This window comes from Pan troglodytes, chromosome 8 (genome assembly GCF_028858775.2).
Source record: "Pan troglodytes isolate AG18354 chromosome 8, NHGRI_mPanTro3-v2.0_pri, whole genome shotgun sequence".
Lineage (NCBI taxonomy): Eukaryota > Metazoa > Chordata > Mammalia > Primates > Hominidae > Pan > Pan troglodytes.
The window spans coordinates 134,269,641-134,291,902 of NC_072406.2; the positions used below are offsets into that span (position 1 = coordinate 134,269,641).

Below are 22,262 nucleotides of genomic sequence, written 5' to 3' on the forward strand. Positions count from 1 at the left end.
AGACCCCTCCAGGGAGCTGGGGGAGCTGGGATGTGATTTTCTGGAGGAATTGAGAGAGATGCAGAAGTTGAGGAGGGGGCAGCTCCTCAGCAGTGAGGCCACGGTGAGGACCTGGCCGTGCTCCAATGCCGGATCAAAGCCAGGCGGTCGGATTAGGACTTTTTTGCAAAGGCAGTGGACGACTTTTGGAACAAGACTGAGTGATGCGGCAGTGTGTCCTTTGGGGACACATGGAAAGAGCGTCCATCCTGGGACTGTGACACCTGGGTGGAGAACGCCCGGCACCGCACCATTCTCGCCTGAGCCCAGGTTCTGTCCCTGCTCACATGTCCCTGCTCCTGTTGACATGTGGGTGCTGCATTCAGGCCACACAGCTTCCCAGCTCTTCGAATTTTCGGCAAGGCAGTGAGCATGCCTAGCTCAGTGCAGGGCTCGGGCGTTCAGGCACTGCTGGGTGCAGAGTTGTGTGACGTGGGGCTGGATGCGTGGGGCCTCAGGTGGAGTAACAAGATAACACTCTCAGAGACAGCCCAGAGCTGGTCTCAAGCTTGGCTCCCTGAAGAGAAGTTGCTGGGGTTTTGTCCAGCCTCCCTCTGCTCGCCACCATGGTATAGTGGGTGGTGGTGAAGACCCAGGGCTTGGAGGAGCCCTGTTCTCCATCTGTGTTTACATTCTTAGCTCCTCCAGATGGGTTTCTCTGTGATCTGACCTACTTTCCTGAGTGTATGTGCTCGGGCTAATTAGCAGCTCGGGGTCCATTGGTGGTGTTTGGAGAGTCTTGCTGCTATGGTAACTGGAGACTCCCTGAGGCCAGAGGCAAAGGTGGAGCCACTCACCTTTGTTTTTCTTGGGGTGTCAGAGGGGTCTCAAACTACTTGCAGTTTCTGACCATGGCTCCGTCCCTTGAACCTCTGTGGGACTGAAGAGGCTGCACTACATAGCTTCAGTTTATCTTTTGGCTACAGGGATTTGTCAGGTTTGCTGATCTTTCTGGTAGGTGTCACAAAGTAATGTGAGAATAAGCTGGTTTCCACTTATAGGCCAGGCACATAATAGGTGCATTAATAAACGCTGAACTGCTTTTTAGAAATGATGGATGCATTCCTTGATTTATCCAGGTTTCTAGGGTGTCTTTGGGGACGTCAGTAGGAAGGTTTGCAGTGGAGCCTGTCTAAGCGGGCTTAGCCTGCCTTCGGGCCCCTAGAATATGTGGACTGTGGTCTAACAGACAGGCCCCCAGGGGCTGTTTGAGTTCAGGGTCTCATTAGGGTCGTGCTTAGGAGTAGTGGGGTTCCCTGGGTGGCTTAAATAGAAAACACTGATTTCTTCCAGTTCTGGAGGCTGGAAGTCTGAGATCAGGGTGCTAGCATGGTTGGGTTCCTGATGAAGGCTCTCCTCCTGGCTTGCAGATGGCCACTTTCTTGCCTCACACAGCAGAGAAGGAGTTGGGGGGGGGGGGGTCTCGTGTCTCTTTCTCTTTTTATACGGGTATAATCTCATCTTGAGGGGACCCTTATGATGTAATCTAATTCTAATTACCTCCCAAAAGCCCCACCTCCAAATACCATCCCACTAGGGATTAGGGCTTCAACACATGAATTTGGGAGGGAGGCGCAAGCATTCAGTCCATAGCACAGCCCTTTTATCATTCTCCCTCCTTATTTTCTTCAGCTTTACATTTTCTGTAGGCCGAGTTACTAGATCACCAGCTTTGTTTTAAATTGTTTGTAAAGTCAGCATCGAAAGGTCTTTAATGAGGGTCTGAGAGACTCTTCCATAAATAATTTACACAAACTAATCATACATGGGTTTTAGTTGTATCGACTGTAATGGTGCCCACATTCTATTTGTTTCTCTCCTGGTTCTTTTTTTTTTTTTTTTTTTTTTTTTTTTTTTTTTTTTTTGAGACAGGGTCTCGCTCTGTCACCCAGGCTGGAGTGCAGTGGCACGATCATGGCTCACTGCAGCCTCAACTTGCTGGACTCAAGCACATCAGCCTCCTGAGTAGCTGGGACCACAGTTATGCACCACCACACCCACCTAATTTTGTTTATTTTTTTGTAGAGACAAGGTCTCACTATGTTGCCCAGGCTGGTCTTGAACTCCTGGGCTCAAGCAATCCTCCCACCTCAGCCACCCCAAGTGCTGGGATTACAGATGTGAGCCATGGTGCCCAGCCCCTCTCCTGGTTCTTGATTGTGTTTTTGACAGCAGTGAGATGGTGTTGTCCCACTAGGTAATATGCCCGGTCACTACGTCATAACTTTGCAGTTGTTGGGATTCTACGTAAAAGCACTTCACTTTAATGCTGCCTTAATTTCCTTTATGGTACTATACTTGGGGGGAAATTTTTTCTTATAAAGAAGAATCCTGGTCCTGGGCATTCATAGATGGTATTTAATTTACTTTTTCCAATGCCCTTGCAAAATGGATGCTTTTCCTCTTTTGCCAGCTGAGGAAATAAGGTTCAGTATGGTTAAACAGTCGGCTCAGGCCACACAGCTAACGAGGGAGAAGTCAGGATTTGAACTCCGGTCTCATTTCAAACCCTATCTTGTTATCGCAGGAGAACCTCTACCTGTTAAGGCTAAGGACATTTAGATGGCTTTGTGCTTTTGCACCTCATCTGAAAAATGTTTTTAAAAGTTGGCAGATGAGTTCTAATTGTGGTTCCTCATTTTTTTCCTCATGTATTTTCTGAGTACGAGGCTTGGCTGAAGGCCAGTTCCTAGGTGCCCAGGGAAAGGGCCACTTTCTTCAAAACAGTAGCAGCCCAGGTTAGAGCTTACAGATGTTTCAGCTCCACGTGGTAAGCTTCTTTGGGCCCTCACCTGCATATGGAGCCGAAGAGGTCTGTTTTCTGACAGAGAAACAAACCCCCAGGGTGCTGAGAATGGTGACAGGATGAACAGGTTGCAGGATCCTTGCCACCAAGTGACACCCAGTGCTGACAGTGAGTGACGGCTTCCCCGGGAGGTGCTTTCCAGATCACGCCTCATCACACCACCCCGACAGCCACCTTCCCTGCAAGATTGACATAATCATTAGCTATTTTCATATAAATGCAAAAGTAAACCTTCTCAATGTTTCTTGGAAATTTCATGCTGTTACATCCCAGAAAACGATGTTGATCCTCTGGCATTCTGTTTGACACTGATACTGAATAAGAGCAGTGGAAAGTCAGTCCCCGTGAAGCTCTGGAACTACTGTGACCTCGAGTGTCAGTATCAAAAGAGCCCATCCAAACATCCTTGGCCACGTCGCTAGAAAACAGTGTATTGGAGGCAATTTTAAAATGCTTTGAACAATTTTGTTTTTATTTTCTTTTGCTTTTGGCCACAGTTTAGATACATTTTAGGCTCACTGCCCTGTGGGTGAAGACAAGCTGGGAAATGTGGAAGAGTCTTCCACTTACCCATCAGAGGTTCCATTTGAATTCAGTTGTGAGTCTGGGCTGGGAGCGCAGGAAGCGGTTGTGTTGAATGTACAGCATGAGGGGATGGTGGGGTTCCCAGGTGTGCCCCAAACCTCCTGTACCTATACAGAGATGAACTCTTTCTCCAGCAGCCTCCAGTGAGGAGGCTCAGGATCTCAAGTCTTGAGGGTTTCTGAGCCTGCCATAGGCCAGGGACAGGGATTTGGCTGCTGATGGGTGACATGCTGCCAGCTACAGAATGGGGCTGGCTGGGCACTGGGAGCTTGGTGATGGGGTGTCACGGACATTCCTACAGGCCCAGCCCGTGTTTAGAATCACAGAGCTGAGCCGATGCATGTCACGGAGAACTGCCTTTGCCCTGTACACGCATGCTGCATTAGGGGCCTGCCTTGGGCGGCTCAGCTGGCCGCGCCTCTGCTTGTTTAGGGTGAGCCTTTGCACAGGGCTTGGCTTTGTGGAGCTCATTTGGTGGCCAAAGATGGTGTTGCAGCCCCAGCCCGCTCGCAGGCCCAGTACCTTTTGCTCCCTAGCTTGCCCCAGGCCCTCAGACTGTGCGGTGCAAAGGTCCTTGGACGCTAGCCCCGGGCTGGCTGTGAGGGGAGAGCCAGGCGCCGCAGCTCTCCCTGGTACAGACTTCAGCTGCCTCCAGGACCCGGGGCCTGAAGGAGGCAGAAGCCGGCGGTGGAAAAGGGCGCACGTCTCTCCCAGCGTCGCTCCCGCTGCCCGCTGCCCACTGCAGCCTATTTACCTGTTCCTCCAGCCATCCCCTTGGAACTGGGCCGGGAGAGACCATTTCCTCCTTCCTGGAGGGATGAGCCAACAGGGCTGAGCCCCCTACTCTCTCGGTGGTCAGCCCGCCCGACCACCACGCCCCTCCTTTCTAGGGCCCCAGCTCCCGGGCCGCGGCTCGTTTGCATTTCAAAGCTACACAATGCGGGCGGTCCCGGCGAGGCGGGAGGGGCCGGGGCAGAGGGAGGGTCTTCGCCTCCCCACCCCCAGCCCCGTTTCCGGAGCCCGCGATGGAGCTTTGTGAAGATGCAGGCGTTGGGGCTGCTCGGCGATGATGACATCATCGTGTCACACACAGGAGCCGGCTGCCGGGGGGTTTAAGAGAAGAGCCTTTCGGACCACACCGGCGCTCACGCTCACACCCGCACGCCCCGGGCAGAGCCGCGCACGCCGGCCACACTCGGGCGCGCGCCGGCCACACTCGCGCGCACACATACGCGGCGCTCGCCCCCCGGGCCCCGGCTCGGGCCGCGAGTCGCAGCTCCCTGCCGCCGCTCCCGCCGCCACGGATGCCCGCAGCTGCTCCCCTCTGCAGTGCAGCAACCCCGGCCGCCGGCCGGCTCGCCCGGGCTCCCGGCTGCAGGAATCGCGCCAGGACGCTGGCCCCGCTCGCGGCTAGCTTGCACGCCAGGGCGCAGCGAGGATGGGAGGGTCGCAGTCCCTGCAGCCAGCCCCAGCCAGCGACCTGAACCTGGAGGCTTCCGAGGCAATGTAAGTGCTCCGCCCGGGCCGCCCCGAGTCTCCCGGGGAGGAGGAGAGGATGCCCGGGCTTTGTTAGTGTCGCCTTTCCTAATGCCTGTGCAACCTGGAGCCCAGGCTGGCCTGGGGTTCTTCGCAGCTTTGGAAAGCTTTACCTGGTGGCTGCTCTGGGAGGAGCATCTGGTAGCCCCAAGTTACTGCTGTGGGCAGAAACGATTCCCTGGAATTCAGTTTTGGTCGCTCAGCAGTGGGTGCATGGCTGGGGGGCTTCTCCTGCCGTCAGCATCTTTCCTCTGCACCCCCGGCACAGTGGTATTTCCTGCAAGGGAACAGCCAGGCATCAGCGACTGCCTCCTCCCAGGAAGAACCTATGAGCGTGGCAGCTCCGTGCCCGGGGAGACAGCCCAGTTTCCGGGCAGCTGCGCGTGTGGCTGGGCAGATGGCGTGGTGCGCTCTGGTGGACGTTCCGTCCAGTTAGCCTAAGCATCATCCACATACTCTGGTGAACACTCGATGACAAGGCCGCTTGCTATTATTAGTAAAGGGCCGAACCGTCCTGTCATTGGTGGAGGCAGTGCTTGACTGTGCATCGATCCAGGAATCCGATCTTTTCTCTCAACCACAGAGCTAACGTGCTCAGAAGTGGCCTTTATCCTGGCCGAGTGTTTATTAGAATTCACATTTCTGTTATGGTCGTCTCCATTACCTACCCAGGCATGTTTGGACGATGGGGCTTATTGAATGGGTCTGCCGGCCGGGTCGCATTTCAGCAACTCAGGCTTGTATCCAAAGTGGACCTCCCAGCCTCACCTGCCCCCACTTTTCCAGAGAGAAGACTATATTTCAGAGAAGAGTATTTTCTGGGGACTTGGGGGTAGGGGTAGTAAAGTGGGTTCTTAAGAGTCATGGATGTGTAGATTAAAAGATGGTGGGGATTGATCTGTGTGTTGTAGGAGGGATGGGGCCCCGGGGGGTACTTCCTCACTGGTCCCTCGACCCCTGGGCTTCAGTGAGGAGCTGGCTCGGCGTAGTGATGTAATGCTAGGCTGAGCCTCGTGGTTTTCTGGGCTCCATCTCTTTAGCAGGGAGTCATTCTTCCGAGCAGGTGTGCACCCATCATTTGTCTTCACCCCTGTAGCTTGAGAAAGCATCGTCTTACAATGGAGGCACATCGCGTTTGAGGATTTTCTTTTTAAATGTTATGATCCTTGTGCTGTGCCTGCCTTGTTTCTCATGCACGTGTAGTGTTGCTAGGTGCATGGAAATACAACTCGAGTCTAGGCAGAAAAGAACCATTTTAACCTATTTTTTGCAAGTCCCTATAGTGGAATTGAGTTAATCAGTGACAGACACTGGCCAACTCTCACGGCTCAGACCTATCTAGTGAAGAGCTTAGGAAACAGAAAGGACAATGTGACTGTACGTTTGGGAAAATGTGCTCCTCAGTCATTGGAAATTCAGCTCGCCGGTCCCTAACATCCCCGCCCTCTTTTTCAGCTGAGTTAATAAATGATCAGTGTTCCGTCAGGTGAGGGCCGAGTTTAGATAGCTTCTGTTAGGTAGCTGTGCCTTTTTGGATAAGGTCCCTTAAGGTTCTGCCCACTGGGATAGTGGTGTTTAAATAAAATTTCAGGCTGAATGGCCACATTGTGATGGAAGCTGTTTATCAAATATTTTCACGGTTGAGTTGGTCCATATGCACCCGCCTGAGGCTTCTCTCCCTAGAACTGCTGCCTCTGAAATGTCTCTAAATTTAGAACTTTACGATAGTATATTCATTCATTCACAAAATCCCACCCTCCATCCCATAACATTTTTGTTCTAAAAAAATGGAGAGAGAGGAAGTATTTGGGGCCAGTGCCATTGCTAGCATCTGTCCTCTTCAAAACCCGTCTCTGCTCTCTGAATAACTGGGGCTTATTTTTCTAGTGCAGATGTGCTCTTTCCCAGTCTAGAGGTTTTAAAAATACATATTCGGAGAGTGCCTCTTTTCTGCCCAGGCACAGGTCTTTCTTGGTAGTATTTCCATGCAGCTAAAAATGCATGCACGTGAATAATACACAAGACAGCAACAGAATGTGGGGTCCATGGCAGGAAAGAGGTTGCATCGTAAGATGATGCCGTCAGGGCTGCAGGGATGGTGACAAACACAGGGTGCGCACCTGCCGCGGGGGACAGCTCCTGACAACCGGAATCTAGAGTGAATGTTTCCCTTTTTCTCTGCTGGTTCCCTGTGAAAGACTGGCTTAAGGAGGGCCATGGTGTAAGAGTGAAATCAAAAGATAGAGGATTTGGAAGTGACTGAAGGATTTTTTTTAATTTAAATTTTTTAGTTTTAAGATTTCTTTCCTTCCAATTGCAGGTTTGGGGTGCCTTTGGGCAGCTTTTGTAGCTCCAGCTGACAGCTTCATTCTATGCAGGAGTGCATTGGGCTAGGGAGGGAGCGACTTTTGTATCTCCCCTTTTGAGAACTCAGGCATCAAGATTGGAGTAGCAGAAGTCCCATGGGACTGGGGATTGAAGCCTGAGGATGAAGGTGCAAATGGTGACCAGTCTCTTGCTACTCCCAGGGTGGGCCACACACGACAGCATCAGCTTCCCGAAGGGGCTTGCTAGAAACGCAGAGCCTCAGACCTCACCCCAGACCAGCTGAATCAGAATCTCCGTTTCATCCAGGGACTTGTAAAGATGCCCAGGTGATTTGTAGGCATCTCAAAATTTGAGAAGCCATGAGCTGGTTCAGTCTTCCCTCCATCCTGTCCATGAGAAACAGCTGGCCACTTCTCTGACTGCTCCTTTCCTATCTGGCAAAGAAGTTCTTGTAGCAATAGTGACCATTTGTTTCTAAATAGAATATGAGTAGCAAGGGGAGGGAGAATTCTCCCACAGAAAACACTTATTTCTCAGTATGGATGGTAGGAGACACAGGAATGGACAGGAAGTACTTGAGTAAATGTGGTCTTCAGCTATTGATCAGACCTGCTGTTCATCCCTTGCTTCTGTGGCAGCCCCATGTGGTGCGGCTTCTGCTAAGTGGGGCAGCATTAAGTACTTTGTCCTTTATGTAGTTGGAGACCCCTGTTTCGGGGGTTCCCTCAGCTTCCACCAAATCCCCACACCCTGGCCACTGAAAACCACCCAGGGGGCCATTATCAGAGAGCAAAAGCGGTGGTTCTGTTGGCAAAGTCGGCCTGCCCCGACTGTTGCCCTACTCTCAAAGTGAGCACGTGCCCTTGGCTCTAAAAAACAAATCACAAATATGGAAACCCATACTCTGTAGACCTGTGGATCGAAGTAGAGGGGCCAGGGTGGATGGGAGAGAAGCGATGGAGGAGGAAGCAACAGGCTCTGTGATTGATGAGATGGGGGAGGGAAGAGAAGAGACAGTGGCAAGTACAAAATGGAAGTTTCATACCCTGGTAACTAAGAGAAAGAAGTGGCATTGGCCAAGACAGACAAGAAAACTGGATTGGGAGCTAGTTCGGGGAAGTTGATGAGTTGGCTGAGATTTCAGAAGTGGGTGGGATCAGATGTAGCTGGAGAGAGGCCAGGCAAAAGAAGGATCTCGGGTACCACCGCAGTAGGTAGAGAGATTGGAGCTCTCCACACATCTGTGGTTAGAAGTGGGGTTCTGGTCCCTTCCCTTATGTGGTTCCTGACCTTTTCTTTGGGAGCTGTAGAGAAAATCCGATGACTCTGATCCTGCCCCTCCTGCCTCGCAGGGTTTTTCAGAGGTGAGATGCCACATCTGCAAAGACTCTTGAGAAGACGTAAGTGCCAGAAAACTGCAAAAGTGGAAATGCCCTATGCCTGAAATTGCCAGCCTCTCAGTCACTCAGAAGGCCAGAAACGGTCGCTGGGGCTCTAAGCAGGACTCTTTCTTTAGCTCTCATTAGATCTTTTTCTTTTTCTTTCTTTTTTTTGAGACAGTGTTTCACTCTGTTGCCCAGGCTCATATGTAACAGTGTGATCACAGCTCACTGCAGCCTCCACCTTCCGGACTCAAGGGATTTTCCTACCTCATCCTCTCAAGTAGCTGGGACTATAGGTACACATCACCATGCCCAGCTTTTTTTTTTTATTTTTTTAAATAATTTTTTTGTAGAGACAGGGCCTTGCTATGTGGCCCAGGCTGGTCTCTAACTCCTGGGCTCAAGTGAGCCATCTGCTTCAGCCTCCCGAAGTGTTGGGATCACAGGCATGAGCCAGCGCACCCAGCCGTAGATCTTTTTCAAGGCTTTGTTTCTTGGGGCAACCCTTGGCTAAATGCTTTAGCTTAAACGACAGCATTCCTAATGTGAGTTGCAGCCAGTTTCTGAGTTCCTGGACGGAGATTTTACTTTGGATATTACTGTTGGACACAATAGAGTTTTTTCTCCCCTAAAATAGAATAAGCTGCAACATTATCTGTAGAGTGGGAGGGGGAGATTGATTCCCAAAGGAAGCTTGGGTGCATTTTTCCCTGCCATTATTCCTAGATATCACCAGCGTGGCCCTGTGCCCGTGTTCATAAGGGTCCTGGGCCTTCACTATCTTCTCTGGGGGACTTGCCTGGAGGCTTTCTCTTAGGTGGGCTAAAGGCAAATATATTCTGAGGTCCTCCAGGTAGCTACCAATCATCCAAGGGGCCATGCCATGCTAGGGCCCTGAGACAGGGTACCGTGTCGAGGATGGGGTGAACAGCTAGGACTTGGATACTGATTGAGTGTGGCACTGCAGGTGAACATCAGATCAAGGTCAGTGGATTCTGGGTTGCTCTTCCATCGACCCTCCCATTCCCATCTCTGTGTTTCTTTCCACTGTCTACAGCCTGTTTCTGTGGCTAGATTTTTGGTTGCCTAGGAAACAACTTTATTCTGAAACATGATTGGCTGTTCTTGCAGATGGACTACCCAAGCTAGGGCAGTGTTCTGGGGTAAGCAAGCGATGCTGAACAATTCTGTTTCTTCCCTTTAAGATTAATGGTGAGGACTTAGGCATTGTAAGCAATTGTTCTGTGAAAACCAATTGTTCATGGACTGATGCTTTGTTTCAGGTTGGACAGGGGTTTAGGGGAGACTGGTTGGCCACAAAGAACTGACTGAGTCAGAACTGCTCACACACATCTATCCTGTGTTGGAAGCAGTAGCTCAGATGACATTTCTGTTTATATTTACAAATTCACTTTAGCAGTTGTTTGTGGAGTGCAGGTGTGTGCTGTTTAAACGCCATTGCCAAATATGGAAACAGAGCTGGATGCTGCAGTGTTGAAGCCAGGAGTGAAAAGCCCACTGAGCAGACTCAGATTCAGCAGAAACTCTTGTGTACCATGTCTGTGTGCTAGGTTTTTTTCATTATAGAAGTAATTATATCCCTTAATCCTGCAAGGTGGGTGACTTCTATAGATAAGGAAACTGAGTCCTCTGGATGGTTTAAATTAAGGGAGCAGTAAACTTTCTGTAAGACCTCATAGTACATATTTTAGGCTTTCTGGGCCATTCCGTCTTTGTGCAACATCTCTGCTGTTACAGTTCAAAAGCAGCCAGAGACAACATGTAAATCCATGTTCCAGTAGAGTTTTAGTTGTAAAAACAGACTGCAGGTTGTAGTTTGCTGATTCCTGGTTATACGGATGATTGGTATAGGGCTCAGACTTATGTCCCCTTTGGCCTGGGCAATCTTTGTTTTCTGTTCTCTCTCTCTAAGACATCTCATTTATGCTCATGGACTTAAATAATATGTGCCGATAATGCCCCAATTTATAGCCTTCCCTCTCATCTGAGCACTGTAATTTTCCTTTTTTTTGAGACAGGGTCTCGCTCTGTCACCCAGACTGGAGTACAGTGGCACAATCATGGCTCACTGCAGCCTTCACCTCCCAGGCTCAAGTGATCCTCCTGCCTCAGCCTCCCGAGTAGCTGGGAATACAGGTGCATGCCACCATGCCTGGCTAATTTTTAAATTTTTTGTAAAGACAGGGCCTCCCTATATTGCCCAAGCTGGTCTTGAGCTCCTGGGCTCAAGTGATTCTTCCGCCTTGGCCTCCCAAAGTGCTAGGATTACAGGCATGAGCCTCTGTGCCCAGCCTTAATTCAGTAGTTTACTTCATATCTCCTCTTGGATTTCTCCTGGATAGCTCAGGCTCAACATGTCCAGCGTAGAACTCTGATGACCGTCTTCCTCTCAAAACAAAAACAAATGTGCATTCAGACGAACCCAGCCCCACCCCCATCTTCCTCATCTCAACACCTGGGACCTTATTCACCCAGGTGCTCAAACCAGAAACCTGATGATCAAGTCTTTTTTTTTTTTTTGAGATGGAGTCTCACTCTGTCCCCCAGGCTGGAGTGAAGTGGCATGGTCTGGGCCACATTGCAGCCTCCATCTCCTGGGTTCAAGCGATTCTCCTGCCTCAGCCTCCCAAGTAGCTGGAAATACAGGCGCACGCCACTGTGCCCAGCTAATTTTTGTGTTTTTAGTAGAGACAGGGTTTTAATTTTGTATTTTCAGTAGAGACGGGGTTTCACCATGTTGGCCAGGCTGGTCTCGAACTCCTGACCTCAAATGGTATGCCTGCCTCAGCCTCCCAAAGTACTGGGATCACAGGCATGAGCCACTGTGCCTGACCATGATAATCAAGTCTTATCTTCACTTTTCCCTCACCTCTCTTCTTTCTAGAGCAGTCCATGTCATTGGACTTCCATGGTTAAAACCTGTATCTGCTTCCCATTGCTTTTAGTCTAAAATCCAAATCCCTTGCTGGTGCCTCCAGGCCCTGCCACCTGGCTCCCGCCGCTCCTCCCCTCGCCTGATGTTCACCAGGATCTGGTCGCCTGTCAGTTCTTTGAACACACAACACCGTCCAGCCTCAGAGACTTAGCACACTCCATCCACTCCCCTCAGCGGGCATCTTCTGCTCCGTCCCTTGGCTGGTCTCTTTTTTCCTGTCTTTATCTCCTTCCACCCAAGGAAGTTGCTGGCTTGGTAGACCAGGAGTCTGCTGCAAGCACTGCAGGGCTTGTGAGGAGGCTGGCGTGTGGCCGCGAGCAGTAGATTAGGGGCCGTGAGCAATAGATTAGGGGCCGTGAGCAATAGATTAGGGGCCGTGAGCAATAGATTACCTTTGTTCCTGCATTCTTAGCCCTTACAAAGGAAAGCAGTGGGTCTTTTACAAAGGAAGGTGGGTCTTTTGTACAGTGCACCCCATGGCTGTGCAATAAATCCGGTGGGGGTGGTGGGCCTCCCCGCAGGTTTTGTACCTGTCTGCCTCCTTCTTCAGAAGGACTTGTTTCCTCTGAGTTTCTGCTTTTGCCTTTTCGTCTGCTTTCTCCTTAAATGGAAGTGGATGGATGCAGCTCTTCATGCCTAAAACAGGAGCCTTGGGCTCTGGGCAGAGCGGTGGGGGCCGAGGTAGGGGGGTGGAGGTAGGGTGGGGTGGCCCCTCTGCTCAGGGTTTCCCGGAGCCCTACTGACAGGCAGTCACGGTGGCTCTGTGTCCTTATGGGGCCGAGAACTCAGGCCAGCTGCTGGGCCACGTTTACCATCAACATTCCAGCTTCACTTACTCCAAGGTGTTTGTGGAGTTCCAGAGTCTGCGGATGTTAGAACTGGAAACATCAGGATTTTAGAAATAACAGAGGGTTTAAATCCCCCAGCACTTCATTTGTGAAATATGACTTAGGCCTTTCCGGCTAGTCATTATTCAAAATAAGTCAGGTAGTCATTTTAATCTTTTCCCTTTAACTTTCAGCGTGCTAAAAGAAAATGTTTGTAGGTGGACGTATCATTTGGTAAACTCAAATCAGAGGCCTCTTCCCACGTGGTGAAACAGCTTAGATTGCAAATTCTTTGTCCCATGAGGAAATGCAATGGATGGTTAATTTGGGAATAAAAATGAGCCTCCTTGGGCCCTTGGCCAGGCCCTTCCATGAGTCTTAGCCTTGTGTCTTTGCTCTGAAGTATTTTTTTCTTTTCTGTCTCCATACATCTCCTTAGGGATGTTCTAGAGGTCAGTTCCAAGGAAGGTGGGTGTTTACTGTGTTCAGCCCAAGTGGAAAATAGCTGTAGCCATCTTCAGAGAAAGCTGACCCCTCCTGAGGACCAGCAAGCCCAGAGGTGGTTGGACAAACATGTGGGCTCTCGGTACCTGACACCTGTTGAGACTGGCCTGAGTTAAAACCATCCAAGCCTGAATGTGGAGCCCTAGAGATGAGCTAGATTGTACTCAAGGCTGCAGGGATACGACCCATGACTCCCGGGGCCTTAATTTTATGTTTTGACTCGTGCTTACAGCAGGCTATTGGTCTAGGTTGAAGCTTGACATTTAGAAAATACCTGGGCTGCTTTCCGTCTACTGCTGGGTGAGAGAATCAGGCAGGGGAGGGCACAGCCTGTTGTTGCTGCCCACCCAGGAGGAGCTGAGTTTGCTGCAGCAGTCCTGTGCCAGCAGCACCCTTCCTGGGGCTCAGATCTGGGTCTCTGTACTTGAGAAGCAGCCCACATTCCAAGGGGCTCCAGCCTCTCACGGTGACTCCTCTGTGCCACTTATCCAGGCCCCTGGTGGAAGCTGCACATTGTTCATTGTTCTGCGTTAAAGGGAGGCGCCTACAGTGGTCTGGAAGTATTTTCCCTCCAGGAAGAAGGCGGGAGAGGTTGGCTTTATTAGCTTTACTTTAGGGAAAACATCTGCGCACATTTAGATCCTGCATGGAACTTCCCAGCTGAGCCTCTCTCAGAAGAGCATCCTGTGACTGCCCATTGCCTCTCATGAATGGCCCTAAGACGCCGTCCTGGGGCGCAGGGCTGCTGGGGGAGTGAGGAGCATCCCTCACAGCACCAGGCTCTTGTGGGAGGAGGAAGAGCCAGGAGTGCACAGAAGGTGAGCAAGAGCAGCCGGGGAGGGCAGGGGGTGAGGGACAGGCCGTCCCTTTGGCATTCTGGCCTGTGTGTGAGAGCGCCGAGTTTGGACCCCCAAACCTGTGACTAGCAGAGTTTGTGTGAGCAGGCGAAGGCTTGTGACCAGGAGCCTGGGGCCTAAAGAGGTGTTTCTGGGCAGAGCTGTACCCAGAACATCCTCAGACAGGCTTTGCCTGTGGCCTCAGCTTTGGGTACCTTTGGTTGCAAGTAGAAAAAAACCAATTCAAACTGACTTAGGGAAAAGAGGGCATATATCTCCTGTGCCTGACAGGTGAGATTCCTACAGGGGTAATTGCTAGGATGGCTTTAGAGAAATGTGCCCTCCTCACCCCAGAAAACCCCAAAAAGTCCAAAGCATCAGAGTTTTTGGGTTTTAGAATCACCTTTGATCTAGAACAGCTGACTTACTCTTGTGGCTTCCTGGGGCTGCCTCATCCTCTCTGCAACCTCCTTGGCAGACATACTGGCTTCCAGCTGCTAGGGAAGTTTGTGCCCCAGCCTCAGTGACCCAGAGCCAGGCTGGGGTCTGAAAAGAGAGCTGGGCTCCACACCCTGGGCTTTGGCTTGGTCCACGAATGCCCCTTAACAGCTCAGATCAGTCTCCTGCCCTAACTGGGGAGGCTGTGGGAGGCAACCTGCTCCTGGGCAACTTCCAGATCTGGCACTTGTCACGAGCATCTTTACGTGCCAGGGCACAGCCTAAGAGAAGTGACACGAGACACAGGAGAGGCAAGAGGCTGGAGGAGTGTGGTCATATGTGGCACTGTGTTCCCAGGAGCCCTGCTGCTGATGGCCCTGGGGTCAGTGGGGAAGAGCACCAGGCAAGAAAGGAAAACATGTCTGTGGAAGGTGGTCCTTTGCCTGCCCTGCGAGATGAGGGGAAGCAGGACTTCAGGAGCCAGAGGTCTTCCTTCTTCATGTCCTTCCTGCCCAGCCTTTCTGGTAACAGATAAGGGAAGAGCATGGCTGAGCCTGCTATGGAGCACACACCATGAAAGCCAGCCCCTCTCTGGGGGCACAGCTCTTACCCTCCAGCCCCATGCACGTTCCAGGCTCCATGACCTGGGGCCAGCAGCCACCTGCTCCCATAGACAGGGAAGTGGGCTAGGCTGGGCTGGGCTGAGCCAAGCCAAGCCTAGGCTGCGGCCAGCGGAGCTCTTCTGCCCGCCTCCTCTCTCCCTTTGTGGGATGGGACTGTCCCTGTTGTCCTGGTCATGCCACAGGGCTCGGTGGACTGTCCAAGGGTTCTTTGTCCTGATTGTAGTTTCTCCATTTCCTCTTTGTTTTTCCAGTGGGTGCAACTATCAGTCCATATCTGTGACCTGCATATTTTACCTGGACCAACAAGACAGGTGGCCTAGGGGCTGAGGGTGTGCCTGGTAAACTCAGCCAGCACTCCCAAGATAGAGCCTGTCCAGATCAGCCTTAGCCAGCGATCTCTGCTGTTAAGAACAGTGCAACGCTTTGGCAATACCTCCCAGAAAAATAGCTAGCGGGCAATGGCACTGGCTCAGCGCAGACCTGCCCTAGGTTTCTGGGCACATGACAGTGCCCACTCACTCCATGGGCTTGAGAAGACTGGCATTCAGGGCCTCATTTATGATGTCGGTGAAATGGAATTAACCTCCCGCCCGTGTCTCCCTCTCTGTTGCTAAAGAATTCTGTAGGTAAGAAAGAGAATGCATAAAGCGTTTAGGGAACCAGGAGAAGAATTGGTGCATAAAACGTTCGTGAAACACTATGCTCCTGTTTTTTTTTTTAATTGAGAAATAAAAATTCCATTGTAGAATGGCTAAATCAAGCTAATTAATGTATTACCTCCCCTACTTTTTGTGTGTGTAGAATACACTTAAAATCTACTCTCTTACCAATTTTCAAGTATATAGCACATTGTTATTGACTAAATAGAGTCACTAAGTTGTACAATAGATCTAACTGTTGAACTAACCAGTAGTTGAACTAATTTCTCTTAGCTGACTGAAGTTTTGTGCCTTTGACCACCATCTCTCCCCCATGTCCCAGCCTCTGGTAAACAGCATTCTACTCTCTGCTTCTATGAATTTGGCTTTATTTCAGATTCCCCATGAAAAGGAGATCACTGTGGGTTTCATTTATTTTTAAATTTTATTTACTTATTTTGAGATAGGGTCTTATTCTGTTGCCCAGGCTGGAGTGCAGTGGCACAGTCATGGCTCACTGCTGCTTCAACCTCCCCAGGCTCAGATGATCCTCCCATCTCAGCCTCCCTAGTAGCTGGGACACCCCTGGCTAATTTTTGTATTTTTTATAGAGATGGGGTTTCTGCCATGTTGCCCAGGCTGGTCTCTAACTCCAGAGGTCAAGCAATTCTCCTGCCTTGGCCTCCCAAAGTGCTGGGATTACAGGCATGAGTCACTGCACCTGGCCTGGTTTTGTATTTTAAATACAGCATAATTCTTGGTGAAGAAAAACACTGAAACACTGATGCATTGTGGAAAAGGATACATTAGTTAATGTGGGAAAGGATACATTGGTTAATATGGGAAAGGATACATTAGTTATCACTCCTGAACTGTTTGTAACAACAAGGAAACCCCTTCATTCCCGTGCTAACCCTCAGAAACAAGCCTGCCCAGACCCCGTTCTGTCCAGAATGCAGTTTCTGTTCTTTGTGCTCACTCCTTGGGTTCACATATTGCATTTCTCGATGTAGGCTCAAAATTATGTGAATTTTTATTTTTCTGGATACTGTTTTTCTTCCACTTCTTCAAATGTGACTATGCTTTCAAAAATTCAGAGCTTAAATGCCTGTGAGAGGAAAGGAACTGAAGGTGTAGGGGTGACCAGGTACGGACTTTCCTGGAGACTGTCTGAATTGTCTACAACTCAGGGACCAGGGAAATATCTTCTCACTATCCAGAGATAATATTTTATTGGTCAAAAATATTAGAAAATGGGCCGGGTACAATAGCTCAACGCTTGTAATCCCAGCACTTCAGGAGGCTGAGGCAGGCGGATTGCTTGAGCTCACGAGTTAGAGACCAGCCTGTGCAACATGGCCAGCATGGCAACATGGCAAAACCCTGTTTCAAAAAGTACAAAAATTAGCTGGGTGCGGTGGTGCACGCCTATAGTCCCAGTTGCTTGGGAGGCTGAGGTGGGAGGATCGCTTGAACCCAGGAGTTGAGGCTGCAGTGAGTCGTGTTTGCACCACTGCACTCTAACCTGAACAACAGAGCAAAACCTTGTCTCTCTCTCTCTCTCTCTCTCTATATATATATATGAAGATGAAATTGGAGTAGTCAAGTTGTAAGATAGAAAAGGCCAAAGTAGAATGGTGGCTGCAGATGAAGATTGGGTGCCACTCAAGATGGCTTTCATTCTGAGTTTTCACATTTGTAAACTCAGAGGTCTGGCTCTTTTAATATATGGGTCCTTATTCTTAGAAGTAGGAGGCTGGCTTTGTCATTTAGGATTGTTTGGAAATTGGCATTCCTGAAATTCTCCTTTCAGGTCCTCCCTGGTCAATAAAGAACTTTGACTCTTGCGCCCTCGGTTGGACAGTGGTTTTGTGCATCAGAGGCTCCTACAGGGGAGTTGTTGGGAATAGGCTGGCTCTTGTTCTGTGAGGGACTCGGGGACTCATGCCGGTGCTCATAGCTCATCAAGAGTCATATCATTTTACTTAGTATCCCATTGTATGTGTAGACAAATACAGATTTTTTTTTTCTCTGTAAAATGTGTAGCCTTATAGATAACCATGCAGATTCAAGCTGCTGAAAGGCCTGATGTGGCCCTAGAAAGCCAGAATTTGAATGAGATTAGTCACAGCAAGTCAGCAAATGTGGGAGATGGAAAACTGGCTTCCTCCACCCACCTAGGTTCTTTGGCTGGGCTACAAATTAAATGGACATAAAATAGATTAACAGGAGAAAAAACACAGTAATTATGTGTATATGCCTGGGAGTCCCACAAAATATGAGACTCAAAAGAAGGGTCCGAAGAGGGAAGCTTATATAGCCCCCTGAGCCACAGAAAGGAATAGGGGCCTGGGGCTTCTGGTGGGTGGTGGAGACAAGTTATGGAAGAGTGAGGGGAGGAAGTATAGGGTGAGTAAATGTGGTCTTGTTATGCCCATAAAATCTCTTGGTTCATCACAGTTGCCTGGAGCAGCCCCAGTCCTGATAGAGATACTTTACTAATGTAGATTTTCTTGATGGATATCATTGTGTTTTACAAAAGGGCAGCTTTTCAGAGCTACTCCTGTGTCTGCAGTTTCTCAGAATAACCAGCCCCAAATATGACAAGTGTAGTTTGGGGTGGTATATTCTGGCCTCCTACAGTTGCATTTTGGGGTGGTATTGTCCCGAGCCCCAACACAGAAAAGGAGGGCAGTAGGAATTTAAGAATTTCAGATAAAGCATTCTTATTTTGGAAGGAGCAGTGGAGGGAGGCTGGAACAGAGAGAAAGTCAACTGCATTTGGAAGATGCAGTTTGAAAAACAATGAGATGTTTGTGCACAGGGCCTTTTAAAAATTATAATGATGGGAGGATGGAGTTGCAGGGATGATGGCACGAACCTATAATCCCAGCTGCTTGGGAGGCTGAGGCAGGAGGGTCACTTGAGCCCAGGAGTTCAAGGCTACAGGGCACAATGATTGCACCTGTGAATAGCCACTGCATTCCAGCCTGGGCAACATAGTGAGACCTGTCTCTAAAATAATAAAATGATGGCCCAGGGAGTGGATGGCTCACAGGTGAAAGGTTTTCTGAGCAGCAGGAGAATGAAGCTGGGGAGGAGATAAGGCCCAAGCCTCTGGGGCCATGATCTGTGATCGCAAACAAACAGGATTATTCTGTCGCAGAAAGAATTGGGAGTGTGGATTTCAGAGGTGTACAGGGGCGAAACTTGGGAATGGCCCTTCCAGAACTGCCATGGTCCCTGCTAGAAGCTCCAGATCCTGGGTAGAACAACATGCCCCAGATTCACTGAGGAGGTGAAGGAGCAGCATTTCATGCCTCTGAGAGGCCCCTGAACCCTGGATTTACCCTGGGTTCAGGTGTCAGTAAGCAAGTCTGCCAAGATCGAAGATGGACAACATTTAATATACAATGATAGGATGGCTGAGCTCACCTCTGGATATCTTAGACTTTTTGGGCTGCTACAACAAAATCCCATAAATTGAGTGGCTTATAAATAACATAAATTTATTTCTAACAGTTTTGGAGGCTGGGAAGTCTTAGATGAAGTTAGATTTGGCTTATGGCGAAAGCCTGCTTTCTGGCTCATAGCACCTTCTTGCTGTGTCCTTGCATGGTGGCAGGAGTGAGGGGTCTCTGTACGGCCTCTTTTATAAGGGTTTTTTTCTTTCTTTCTTTTTTTTTTTTTTGAGACAGTCTTGCTCTTGTCGCCTAGGCTGGAGTGCAGTGTCGTGATCTTTGTTCACTGCAACCTCCACCTCCCAGGTCCAAGCGATTCTCCTGCTTCAGCCTCCCTAGTATCTGGGATCACAGGCACACACCACCACACGTGGCTAAGTTTTGTATTTTTAGTAGAGGCAAGGTTTCCTCATGTTGGTCAGGCTGCTCTCAAACTCCCGACCTCAGGTGATCTGCCCTCCTAGACCTCCCAAAGTGCTGGGATTACAGGCATGAGCCACCGCGCCCTGCCGGTTCTTCGTTATTTCTGATGTTTGATCAGCGCATCCTGTGCTGAGTTAAGAAAACAGGATAAAGGGTCAGGCGCAGTGGCTCACGCCTGTAATCCCAGCACTTTGAGAGGCCAAGGCAGGTGGATCACTTAAGGCCAGGAATTTGGGACCAGTCTGGCCAACATGGTGAAACCTCGTCTCTACTAAAATTACAAAAAATCAGCCATGGGGGTGTGCGCCTGTAGTCCCAGCTACTTGGAGGCTGAGGTGGGAGGATCACCTGAGCCTTAAAGTTTGAGGCTGCAGTGAGTGGTGATCAGGCCACTGCACTCCAGGCTGGGCAGAGTGAGACCCTGTCTCAACAAAACAAAACACAGGATAAAACTTTTTTTTAAAGCAATTTACATTAAAATTCCAAGTGAAACCAGAAGCATGACTTTTAAGTAGCAGGAACATTGAGATAATGGAAAACTTGGAGCCTTTGAGAAAACAAAGCACAAAGCTGCTCTTTAACACCTTGCCATGAAAGTAACAAAACGCTGAAGCATGTTTATAAGTCAGGGCTGAAAATCATGATGAAGAGGAAAAGCCAGGTGACTGCTGTCAGTTTCAATACCTTATCCTGTTTCTTTTATCATGAAATTGAGTAGTTCGTCGGCAAGAAGGTCAGGTCTGAGCATCTATTTAAACTCTTAACCTTGAGACTGTGATGCTTATGTGATGTGGGAAATTGTATCTGCTCATTAGAGCTCTGATATGTAATTGAAATCTGAGATTACTTATCTGCCTTGTCGTATTTAAACCACTGATTATGGCTCTGACATTTTTGTTACTCTTCAATCAACCAGTATATAAAGGATTCAGAATCTCTTGGAATTAAGAAAAAGCTATTATCTTCCTGGTATCAATTATAGCGCAAGTAAAAAGCAATGCTTTTTTTAGCCAAAACTTCGCAAAAGTACATGCTGGGATCTCAGATCTTTCCTTGATGCCCTTCACTTTAACCCCTACTTTTATGTGTGACACAAACCCGGCCACTTCTCACCTTGGAGGCGAGCAAGCTCCATACCCTTCTTCCACTCCTGCTCCTGCTGCTGTTGTTACAGCTGTCAGAATGGCCTTCTAAAAACAACTCAGGGGCCAGGCCTGGGGGCTCATGCCTGTAACCCCAACACTTTAGGAGGCCGAGGCAGGAGGATCACTTGAGCCCAGAAGTTTGAGACCAGCCTGGGAAACATTGGGAGCCCTTGTTTCTACAAAAAATGTTTTTAAAAAATTAGCAGACGTGGTGGCTTACACCTGTAGTCCCAGTTATTTGGGAGGCTGAGGCGAGAGGATCACTTGAGCCTCAGTAGTTTGAGACCAGCCTGGGTAGCATAGGGAGCCACCATCTCTACAAAAAATAAAAAAAAATATATAGCCGGGAGTGGTGGCGTGTATCCGTGGTCCCAGTTACTCAGGAGGCTGAGGTTCAGAGGATCGCTTGAGCCCAAGAGGTCGAGGCTGCAGTGAGCCATGATTGCGCCACTGCACTCCAGCCTGGGCAACAGAGTGAGACGGTGTCTCCAAAAAAACAGGTGAGTCCTTTCCCCGTGTAACCCTCAGTGGCTTTCAGACTCCTCATGGGTCTCAGCGAGGCCAGGTCATTGTCATTGTTACCCGCTTCTTGGGTCTCCTGGCAAACTTTCTCCTTGTTGCCTACTTTGTTTTCTTAAATGGCCTGAAGCCCATTCCTTGAACCTGCCACCCTCCTTCCCCCTCCCACCTCAGGGCTCTTCATCTTTTTGTTCTCCCTGCCTGAAACTTTCTTCCCCCCAGTTCTTTTTTTTTTTTTTTTTTTTTGAGTTAATAGTCTGGCTTTGTCGCCCAGGCTGGAGTGCAGTGGTGCAATTTCAGCTCACTGCAAGCTCCGCTTCCCGGGTTCATGCCATTCTCCTGCCTCAGCCTCCCGAGTAGCTGGGACTACAGGCGCCCGCCACCACACCCGGCTAATTTTTTTGTGTTTTTGGTAGAAACGAGGTTTCACCATGTTAGCCAGGATGGTCTCGATCTCCTGACCTTGTGATCCACCTGCCTCGGCGTCCCGAAGTGCTGGGATTACAGGCGTGAGCCACCGCACCCGGCCTCTTCCCTCGAGTTCTGATGACTGACTCTTTTTTCACTCTTCATGTCTCAGCTTTGAGAAGCCTCCCTTCCCAGGGAGGGCAAGAGGAATAATTTATTTTATTTTTTATTTTTTTTGAGACGGAGTCTCGCTCTGTTGCCGAGGCTGGATGGAGTGCAATGGCGCAGTCTCGGCTCACTGCAAACCTCTGCCTCCCAGGCTCAAGCGATTCTCCTGCCTCAGCCTCTCCTGCCTCAGCTGGGATTACAGGCATGTGCCCCCATGTCCACCTAATTTTTATATTTTTAGTAGAGACAGGGTTTCACCATGTTGCCCAGGCTGGTCTTGAACTCCTGACCTCAGGTGATCCACCCACCTCAGCCTCCCAAAGTGCTGGGATTACAGGCATGAGCCACCGCGCCCGGCCAAGAGGGAGAAATTTTAAGGCATCCTAGAGCCTAGAACAAACAGTGCCAGCCAGCCCTTCTTCTGTTTGGCTGATTACGGTTTCTCTCTTGAGTGGCTGTGAATTAATTCAGTAAATATTCACGTGAAATTTATTGCTTAGTTTTACAATTCCTCGCCCACAGCCACTTTAGCAGTATGTGTCTGTGTGTGCATGTTGGAGGGGCATTGTTGGATGTGTGGGAAGAGTAAGAAAATCACATTCTTTTTGCATCGCTCTGTAAACTCATGAATCATTGGTAC

The 22,262-nt window shown here is 49.6% G+C and overlaps 1 protein-coding gene across 24 annotated transcripts in view; it reads left to right on the forward strand.

Moving 5' to 3' along the window:
• The window catches only part of TACC2 (transforming acidic coiled-coil containing protein 2), a 258,017-nt gene that overhangs the window by 164,358 nt on the left and 71,397 nt on the right, over positions 1-22,262 (forward strand). For 2 of the 24 annotated variants that reach the window (XM_054660580.2, XM_054660582.2), the window contains exon 1: positions 4,574-4,936. The exons of 20 other annotated variants lie outside the window; for them this stretch is intronic. In XM_054660580.2, coding sequence (XP_054516555.1) covers positions 4,869-4,936 — 68 coding nt within the window. In that variant the 5' untranslated portion in view covers positions 4,574-4,868. Of the gene's footprint in view, positions 1-4,573; positions 4,937-22,262 lie in introns of those variants that run through there. 2 more of the 24 variants (XM_054660581.2, XM_054660583.2) reach the window with 1 other exon arrangement.